This window comes from Nanorana parkeri, unplaced genomic scaffold (genome assembly GCF_000935625.1).
Source record: "Nanorana parkeri isolate BGI_ZX_2015 unplaced genomic scaffold, ASM93562v1 scaffold432, whole genome shotgun sequence".
Lineage (NCBI taxonomy): Eukaryota > Metazoa > Chordata > Amphibia > Anura > Dicroglossidae > Nanorana > Nanorana parkeri.
In genome coordinates this window covers 1,200,616-1,210,565 of record NW_017306700.1, presented here as the reverse complement: position 1 = coordinate 1,210,565, position 9,950 = coordinate 1,200,616, and the positions used below count along the sequence as shown (strand labels likewise).

General features: G+C 43.6%; 1 protein-coding gene across 1 annotated transcript in view; it reads left to right on the top strand.

The window, feature by feature from the left end:
* Positions 1 to 7,132, top strand: part of LOC108789949 (aldo-keto reductase family 1 member C3-like) — a 17,555-nt gene extending 10,423 nt beyond the window's left edge. Inside the window, exons 4-9 of the mRNA XM_018560100.1 lie at positions 272 to 349; positions 1,682 to 1,804; positions 3,675 to 3,784; positions 3,865 to 4,030; positions 5,478 to 5,560; positions 7,062 to 7,132. Coding sequence (XP_018415602.1) covers positions 272 to 349; positions 1,682 to 1,804; positions 3,675 to 3,784; positions 3,865 to 4,030; positions 5,478 to 5,560; positions 7,062 to 7,104 — 603 coding nt within the window. The 3' untranslated portion in view covers positions 7,105 to 7,132. The remainder of the gene's footprint in view (positions 1 to 271; positions 350 to 1,681; positions 1,805 to 3,674; positions 3,785 to 3,864; positions 4,031 to 5,477; positions 5,561 to 7,061) is intronic.
* Positions 7,133 to 9,950: the final 2,818 nt, after the last annotated feature.

The window sequence follows — 9,950 nt, the reverse complement described above, 5'->3', positions numbered from 1 at the left end:
GCACCTGTGCCCAGGTTGTCCCTGACTATGATCATTTGAGCTGCTCTGAATAGAACAACTGTGGTAAGTTCATGTCTCTTATGTGCAAGCATTGTGCTGCTCTTTTCCTGGCTATCTGTAGGTCTTGCAGAGCTCCCCCAAACAAGACCTAAAATTGAACGCGGCAAAACGCAACGCAGTGCATTCCAGATCTGGTCCAGAAAATGGTGTGAGCCTGCCCTACAGAGTCTATAAATCTAAAATAGTTTTATATATTTTCCTCATATTACAGACTGGAAATGATCTCTTCCCTACTGACGAAAATGGAAAATTAATCTACAATAACACAGACATCCGGGAAACATGGAAGGTACTGTACAGTGTCTGAGCTGGCCAAACTTGGCAAAAGGTGCACTTTAGGTGATATTAAAGTCAAAGAAGAGAATTTATCAAAACTGGAGCAGACAAAATCTGGAGCAGTTGCCCAGGGCAACCAATCAGCATCCACCTTTCATTTTCTAATCTTAACTTAAAGAACAAATTAAAGAGAGAAGCTGATTGGTTGCCATGCACAGGTGCTCAAGATTTTTTTCTGCTCCAGTTTTAATAAATTCCTTCCAAAATGTTTTAAACTAATGCTGATGAAATCACTTACAATGGATGCTGCTCCTTGATGTTTAAAAGTTTTAGTTTCCTGCAGAATTAGCTGGTCCCCTAAGCACTGGTCCTGATATCCTGTTTTAGGGGGGCTACTTTCCCTTGCAGGGTCCTATGGAGCCACCCTTATGTGTGTTAGTGAGCTGTGTGTGTCTCCACAAATACACTCGATAACACGAAATCACCTGCACTCCATACAGCATACAGACCTTGGATGAGAGGTTGGTGCTTGAAGTGACAACGCGGATGGTGCCATGTCAGATACAGTCCATAATACAAGTCACCAGCACTCGATGATGTGTGCAAGAAGTAAAGTACGTTTTGTTAAATTGTCACATGCATCATACAGCCAACGTTTCGGGGGCAACGCAGGGTCCCTACCTCTGGGCGACATAGTGACTGTATGACGCATGTGACAATTTAATAAAAAGTGCTTTACTTCTTGCACACATCATCGAGTGCTGGTGACTTCTATTATGGTCCACAAATACACTGACACAGCAAGGCAATCCACTCTACTCCTCCCTGCTACCCTCTGCCTTCCTTCCTTTCTTCAGATGGACAGCTGCTGCAGACTGCTCTGTCACTTGTGATCTTGTACAGGACAGGAAGTTCGGATAAGCCAAGCTTAGAGAGTTGGAGACAGCAGCTTAAAAAACAAATGATGGCAAAAATGAAGAAAATACTTTGCTGGGCAATGTATATATGTTTGATCTGTATTCATTATTGAGAAAAGATTGAGGGGTGAATTTATCAAAACTGGAGAAGACAAAACCTAGAGCAGATGTGCACTTCAACCAATCGGCTTCTGTGTCTCATTTTCAAATCTTATCTGAGAGATGACGAGAGATGCTGATTGGTTATTATGGGCAACTGCTCCAGAGTCTGTCTGCTCCAACGTTGATAAATTTTCCCCTGATAGTTTAATACTACTAGTACTTCTGCGGTGGACTTTTATAAAAACACTTTAACTGGAATAATAATGTAATATTTCCAGAATGGTATCAGCATGCCACTAACTGGCTTCTTATTCTTTGATTTTTAGGCTTTGGAGGCGTGTAAAGATGCCGGACTCGTTAAATCCATCGGAGTTTCCAATTTCAACAGACGGCAGATAGAATTGATCCTCAACATGCCGGGACTCAAGTACAAACCTGTCTGCAATCAGGTAATAACTGATCCCTTGTCAGTACGAACACTTCTCTATACGTCTGGGGGTTATTGTGTGCAATGCAGTGGACCTGTCATACTATTTAGCTTTTTTTGTAGACCAAGGTATTACTTCTCCTATCCATTTGATAAGAACCAGCATGTCCCAGTGATATCACTATCTGATAAATAATGGGGAAGCTATTTCATTATCAAAATACGTCATGTCCACCTCTCTGTGAGAGCAGACTACTAATATAAACCCTCTTATGATCCTGGAATTTTCTGATCACAGTATTTTTTAAATGTAAAAGGAATCTATAATCGTTTTTTTACAATTTCATTTGTTTTTAAAGTTTGTGAGGTTATCAAATTATGTTTTAAGTATTTTTTAAGAGACTCATTTAGAGCAAGTAACAACGAACAACCCCCACCCTCTGATACTCTCCTCAGTCAATCTACCCCAAATCTCCATCGCCTTTTGGGCATACCATGTTTCTGGGTATGTGGGAATATGTGACCTCCTACCAGGATGTAGTTCTTGGGTCTTAGCAGCAGATTGCCAAACCTAAACATTGTCCTGTGAGGGAGAAGGGACGTAAATAACTCCATGCGTAAGCTCTGACACCGTCTGACACAAAATATACAGAAGGTTTGAAGGGCTCATCGGAGGGTTTTCCCAGCCCCAATGAGCAAAGTTATAGTCTAGATTTGTCTTCCTAATAAGAAAGTCCAGCACTACCCTCAACCATTATGGCAGGCTGTGCTTATCCCTAGTTCAGATGTTGCAGAAGAGGAGAGATTTGTCCCTTATCTAAATTAATCAGGTTTGTTTTTAGCTCACCAGAGCCGTATTGTGCCAGCAACTTTGTACCACAGCTTTGTAGATTTGCCTTTTTTTTATCTGCCAATTCTGTAGCTGCAAAGAGTCAGCCATTCAGCTACACAACTACAAATCATTGGAATCTGCTGTGACAAAGACCTGTACTTTACTTGAATACATTTTTTCTTAGCAACAGAAATGCTTGGGCCTCCTTCACATTTGCCTGGCCCCTTCACATTTGTATGGCCCCTTACGGTGCATAATACACATGTGTGAACGTGCGCTTTGTTAAGGCTGTTGATTTGTATTAACTGGGCTTCCCAACACAAAACGGTCCAAAAATTGAATAAGTCCTTTCTATTTTTAACACATTCCACAGCACATGTGTTGAGAGGCGCTGTTGCAGCCTACTGTAATATGGCGTTGGGGGGCCATTCTAAATAAATGGCACTAAAACACATCATGCCACATCTGAATACAGCAGCCTAATCACCCCTATAAACGAGTCCTTAAAAGAGAACTATGAGGTGAGTGATTTTCACTCAACCTCATAGTTTGAGCCGTCTTGTGACAATGAAACTGTCACACGCCGGCTCAATAGATCGGGAAGTGAGCGAACACATACTGTCGCTCGCTCACTTCTCGATCATCTCCCTGCAGAGAGCCGTGACTGTCAATCACGGCTCCCTGCAGGGATTCCCCGCTCCGATCCTCCAGCGCTGACTGGCAGAATGGACAGGGGAGGGGTGGGTACAGCTGGCTCTGCCTCTAGATAGGCAGAATCAGCTGTCAATCACGCAGCTGGGTGGATCTCGACAGTAATGTCGGGATCCGTCCCGGCTGCGGCGGTCTCAGTATACCGCGAGCTGTAGCTCACGGTATACTGAGCTTTGGGTCATGGGAGGATGCTAGTTTATGTCCTCCCGTGACCCTTAAGAGAACTATGGGGAAAAACACTTACTCCATAGTTCTCCTTTAAGGTAAGAAGATGGCTTTGGAATGGAACTCAGTTGGAGCTATGTGTGCAGGTTCCTATACTATACTAACGTTATCATTTGCTGCTCAGGTGGAGTGCCACATCTACCTGAACCAAGGCAAGTTGCTGAAATACCTCAAGTCACAGGAGATCGTACTGGTGGGATACAGCGTGCTGGGCTCCAGCCGGGATGAGAAATGGTAAGGTCATCAGATGACTTCATGTACTTGATCTATACTCATCAAAGCAGAATTGTAAGTAATTGTGTTCCTTTTCCCAGGATAGACCCCAACTCTCCTGTTCTGCTGGAGGATCCAGCGCTAAAGGAAATAGCAGAAAGGCTGGGAAAGACAACTGCTCAGGTGGCCATGCGGTACCTGCTACAGAGAGGGATTGTGGTCCTGGCAAAGAGTTACACACCAGCCAGAATCCGACAGAATCTTCAGGTGAGGGGACCATGTGCACTTCTAAAATTCACAGCAGCGTCTACATTTAAAGTATATCAATAGAAAAACATTTTCTGTAGATTTACAGTACCTTTGTTTTCCAGTGACCACTGTACAGGAAGTGAAACTTTTACAGTTGTCACTGGAAAAAAAGGTGAGGGGAGATCTTCCAATGGGGACACATATTCAATGATAGCTGTCTAAAAAGGGATTTCCCTCACTTTGGAGATTTCCTCTTACGTTCTGTTGTGTCCCCGGACAGGAAGTGAAGGAAAATTTCCCTAGAGGGACACAGAAACAGGAAGACACATTTCCAGTGGTTCTAACCCTTTCCCACTAAATCAAAATCTAAGAGAAAAAAAGAAGGTGCCCTCCCATCAGTAATTGTTGGTGCATTATGGGCTGCAGGTAGCACAAAGGTATCTGCAGTGTTTTAACATCTCCTATTGCGCATGTGCATTTGCGGACAGCTTTCTGTAATATTACAATTACTGAATGTAATGTGTGGCTCTTTGGTGATGTCAAGGGCCCACATATGAGGCCCCCTATATCAAAAAAGTTTACCACCCCTGCTAGAGAGTGTCACTTGAATGACAGCTCTGAGTCTGCTGAGGCCTCTGATATCAAATCCAAGATACTGAAGCTCAGCAGCAGTCACAGGCCTTTAAGATGTCTACACAAATGAGGATTTTACAGGTAAATAACATGCATAAAATATGCTAAATGCAGATATAATCTTATGGGAAGATGCTGGTAGAATGTCTTTGAATGTTGCATGCACTATTTTTGCCGATGGCACTGCACCGAAACGCATGCACTAATATGCCACGCGTTCAGGCACGAGCGATAGCACTGGAGGCAGGGGGCATGGCTGCGGTGCCATTGACTTCAATGCACCACCACGCCTCCTCCCGCCCCTGAACGCAGGGAGCCGGCCAGCTTGCGTTCCAGAGGCCGAATGCTCTGGAACACAGTCTTTGTGGTGTGAACCTGCCCTGACTGTATTCTGGCCTCAGTGTCCTACAGTTCCTATTAAGGTTAGGATTTGGCTTTTCCTGGTCCTGCTTCATGGCTTAGTCCTCGTATCTTCTACCTCCTGACGTTAGCCTTGACTCAAGAATTTCTGTTTTTCATGTTTCTGCTGCATGGCTTTCTGCCTTCTGTTTCAGCATTGCCTAAACACTGGCATGGCACATTGGTGGCCAGTTATCCCACCAACCATGAACACTGGGGAAACTCGAGGTTCTTGCAGTATCCCAAGAATTGTTGAAGGTGTCCTTGGCAAACAATGGCCACTTTGGGGAGCCCATGCCAGCTTCTGGTTTTACAGAGGATCCATTCAATTATCCAATAGCTTTTTAGCCCCCTAGCCCTCTTCAAACCCCTATTCCTTGACCAGGATCCCTGTGGGTCATTGCAGTAAATGTGCATGTTGCTTGTTTTTCAGGTATTTGACTTCCAACTGAGTGAAGAAGACATCATGGCCCTGGATGGCTTAAACAGAGACATGCGTTATATAAAAACTCCACAGTAAGTGTCATTCTATAGCCAGAATCTAAACATTTTTATATATACTTCCCTGTTAAGGATTTTAAGTTTGGTGGGTCCTGAAAAAAGCAACCAAGACACGAGCAGATCAGGGTGGGTTTGTTCCAAGTCATTTGAAATTTAGCAATTTGTTAGTGACACTGACTCTGCCGCTGAAACTCTTCAGGCCGCCTCCACTCTACCACGCTATTCCCCCCTTAAATGACCCTTTGTGCTGTTTCTTTGCTGATTGACTCCAGTCAATTATTACAGTTTAGCAGTTGAACTAACTCCGGGAACTCAGCCAACACACTTTTTTGGATTTGAATTGCAGCATTGATCTTGTTCAGATACTTGCTATGTTCACTTTATCCCTAGGGGCTGCCAGTGTCCTTATCTTACATTTATACGTTGGTGAATGTCCAGTACAGATTGTCCTAATACAGGAAGTTCAGTATAAGACCTTGAGACAAAGACATTGCGACAAACCTGCTGAATCTAACTCTATAGGATTGTATAAAATGTTCAAAGCAAAGTGAGTTAATTTCCTGATATTAGTACCGAAAACTGATTTTACTTGTTCCTTCAAAGCAGGGTTTGCGCTACTGAAATTCAGCTTAAAAGATGCAAAATGAGCTTAACATATTATTATTCTCCGCTAGCACACGGATTTAACCCATAATACATTTTGGCAGACTTTGCTTTATAAACAGTGATTTGTGGCTTGCATATAATACAATCATGTACAAGCTGGTCAACTGTGTCACAGTGATTCATCTACAGACAGCAAAATGGGAAAACCTTACATGGAAAGTTTGAATATAGCACCCATCCTGACTCAACTTTTCTTTGTTAGAGTTGGTGCACAGGAAATACCCAACAGAGGTTCTAATCCACGCATTAAATACTGTAATTTCTTCTCACCAGGACAGAACATGAGGTTATCAGGGGGTCACCAAGACACAGACAGCCATAAAGATCAGAGAGAGGTTCTAACCATTCCCCAATAGCTAAAAAAAACCAAAAAGGGCATAATATCTGCCTGTGTAAAGAGGTTAAATGCAACAAAGGGGCATCTTATCATGTCCTGTCCTTCTGACAACAGGACAGGAAGTGAGAGGAAATTTCTGAATGGGGGGACGGTCAACATTAAAAACCTAACAGAGGTTTCCACCCCTCTCGGATGTATGGAAAATATATTTACCTGCACATAGCTACTCCTCTAGGGGTATAAAGTTCCTCCCATCACGTCCTTTCCCGGTGACACCTGGTCAGGAAGTGAGAAGAAATTTTCCAGTGGGGACACAGATGGAATAAAAAAATTGACAGAGGCTCCAAACCTCCTCTCTTCTATATCCATAACATGTACCTGCATGTGGTTACCCCTCTTAGCACCTCCTGTGTTTGGATTTGAGCACAAGGCATTTTAGTTTTTAGCTAAATAATACAATACACATTACTTAATGTTGTGGTTTTCATAAGTTTTGTGTCTTTTACTACTAAGGTGGGAGGACCATCCGAAGTACCCATTTCACGATGAATATTGAAGAATGATGTCATCAGGCTTTACTGCTGATTGAGAAGAATTATCACAACTGAATGCTGGATCATAAAGAGGACTTATAATTGTAATTATTATGAAAATCAATAAACTACAGTTAGTTTTAAAAAAAAATGATGGCATCTGCATTCTTCTTTCCCTTTAATCCAGAGAAAAGATGAACAGGTTGTTCTCATGGAGAAGGGAGAGAGGGAAACATTGCTTAGATGCAGGGGCTGACTGGCAACTTTTAGCCCAGGGGGCAAGTACAACCCAGAGGCCCATGGTGCGGCGACTTGGCCACCCCACCCGCTCTGCCTCTTCCCCGCATTCTCCCCGGCCCTGTCTGCCACTTTTGCCATCCATGTAACAGTAGTGTGAATGTATTTATCGGTTTAGGAAATGTAAAGCACACTGGTAGTGGAGTGATGCCTCATCAGTGCTGTGCGCGTGTACGACTGCTGCGACTCTGGTAGTTCTTCCACTAACTCAGAAATACATTGTACAGCATTGCAGAATGGCATTGGCTATAGAGAACCACAATTCCAAGAAATACATTACACAACAATGCAGAATACCATCAGATATAGCGGACTATAAATCCCAGCAATAATGACTACCAACAGCTATAGAGAACTACAATTCCCAGCAATACCATTATACAGCAATGCAGGACAGCATCAGCTATAGAGGAGTACAAATCCCAGCAATACATATTACAGCATTGCAGAATAATATGAAGCTACATACTCTGTTGCTCTGGGTTCTCCGCCCGATGTCTCAGGTGGGCAGTGCGGGCTCTCACCAGGGGTCCAGAGAGTTTCACGGGTGCGTGTGTGTGCAGCAGAGGCGGCTCCCTAATTAGGCTCTCAGGTGGCCAATGCGGACCGTCAGGTGGTCTGTGCGGGCTCTCTGCTGGTCAGTGTGGGATCTGTGGTGGCCAGTGGGGGCTCCCTAATAATTAGTGGTGGCTCTGTGGTAGCTACCAGGTGGGCAGTGTGGGCTCTCTGCTCCAAAACAAATGGCTCCAGTGATGGACTACTAGTTTGTATTGAGATTGTAGTCTATCACAGGAGCAAGCTTGGAGCTTATTGGAAATAGGAAAAAAAAAGTGTGGTGTGCAATATAGTGAAATGGAAAGTGTAAAATTATACAGCAATCAATGCAGAATACCACCGGCCTTTAGAGGACTACAAATCCCAGCAATGCATTATGCATCGCAATGTGGAATTCCACCAGTTATAATGTACTATTGCTGGGATTTGTAGTCCTCTATAGCTGGTGGAATTCCACATTGTGCTGTATAATGTATTATTGCTGGGATTTGTAGTCCCCTATACAGCGCAATGCAGAATACCACCAGTTATAGAGGAGTACAACAAATCCCAGCAATACATTATACATACAGTGTATAATGTATTGCTGGGATTTGTAGTCCTTTACAGCTGATGGTATAATATACAGTACAGCACAATATACCATCAGCTATAGAGGAATACAAATCCCACCATCCCAGCAATACATTATAGAGCACCATGTGGTGGGGAAAGTGCAGGCGTATCTGAGCCATCTTCCAGCAACTTGCTTCTGAGATATGGCCTTTCTGTCGGCAGCTGTCATCCGCCCACACCTGCTCCTCCTTACTTCTTCTCCCAGCGTCCCTGTGCCGATCGTGGATGTGGGCAGTGTGTGTGAGGAGGTGCGGCATGTGGATGCCTCGTTCATGGTGGCATCAGAGAGGCCTGGGGGGCAATTGCCACCCTGCCCCCCAGCCCAGTTTGCCCCTGTTTAGATGTCTTACATAATGTCACATAGTCTCTTTGTTGGTCACATTCTGATACCCTTGAGGGTCCATCTAGTATCTGCTGCCTGCTCTGAGTATTGAGGGGCCAATCCACCCAAAACTGCTTAGGAATTGGTGTAGCAACATTACTACTACTATTTCTCTGTTTCTCCTGTAGAATCTGTGAGATCTCTGTGCTGTGTTTCTGGGTATGTACACTTGCCGTAGTAGCCATTATTAGGTGTTATTGTCATTACTGCTGGATTTATTATTCAAAATCTATTTCCACTTTTGCAGCCAAATTGGGATAACACCTATTTTAGATTTGTTACATGTTCCCATTCACATTGCATAAGCTAAAAAAAATACTTCTTGTAGTTTGTTGCTTTTACTTGCATTAGGGTTTCTGCTTGGCTTCTTAAGGGTTAACTTTTTTACCCTCTTCTCTTTTGTAATGTTGGGAGGATCTGTGAGGGGTGATGGGCTTCTCCATTGTATGCTAATAGGACTGAAATTTGAGGATTGTATCTTGCATTAACTCTAAGTCTTTCTATAGAACTATAAGAACAGATCACTGTAAAGGTGCTGAGAAAAACCTGGATTCAGCCATCTTGCCTGCTGCAACAAAACATATATTTTATTAGGTTTTTTTTCAATATGCTGTGTGAATAGGAACACAACAAACATCTAGAGCAGTTTTTATACAGCTAGGATTGTGGCAACAAAAGGTTAAGCCCAGGGTCACAGACAGCAAAGGACAGGCAGCATTATGGAGTATCAATAGGTTACGTCCAGGGTCACAGACAGCAAGGGACAGGCAGCAGTATGGAGCATCAAAAGGTTAAGTCTCGGGTCACTGGCAGCCAACCAGCACAATTAGGGATGGGCAATATTATTATACAGCTAGGATTAAGTCCAGGGTCACAGGCAGCAATCCGGGGACAGCAAGGGATAGGCAGCAGTATGCAGCAGCAAAAGGTTAAGTTCAGGATCACAGACACAAGGGACAGGCAGAAGTATGGGGCAGCAAAAGGTTAGATCCAAGGTCACAGACAGCAAGGGACAGGCAG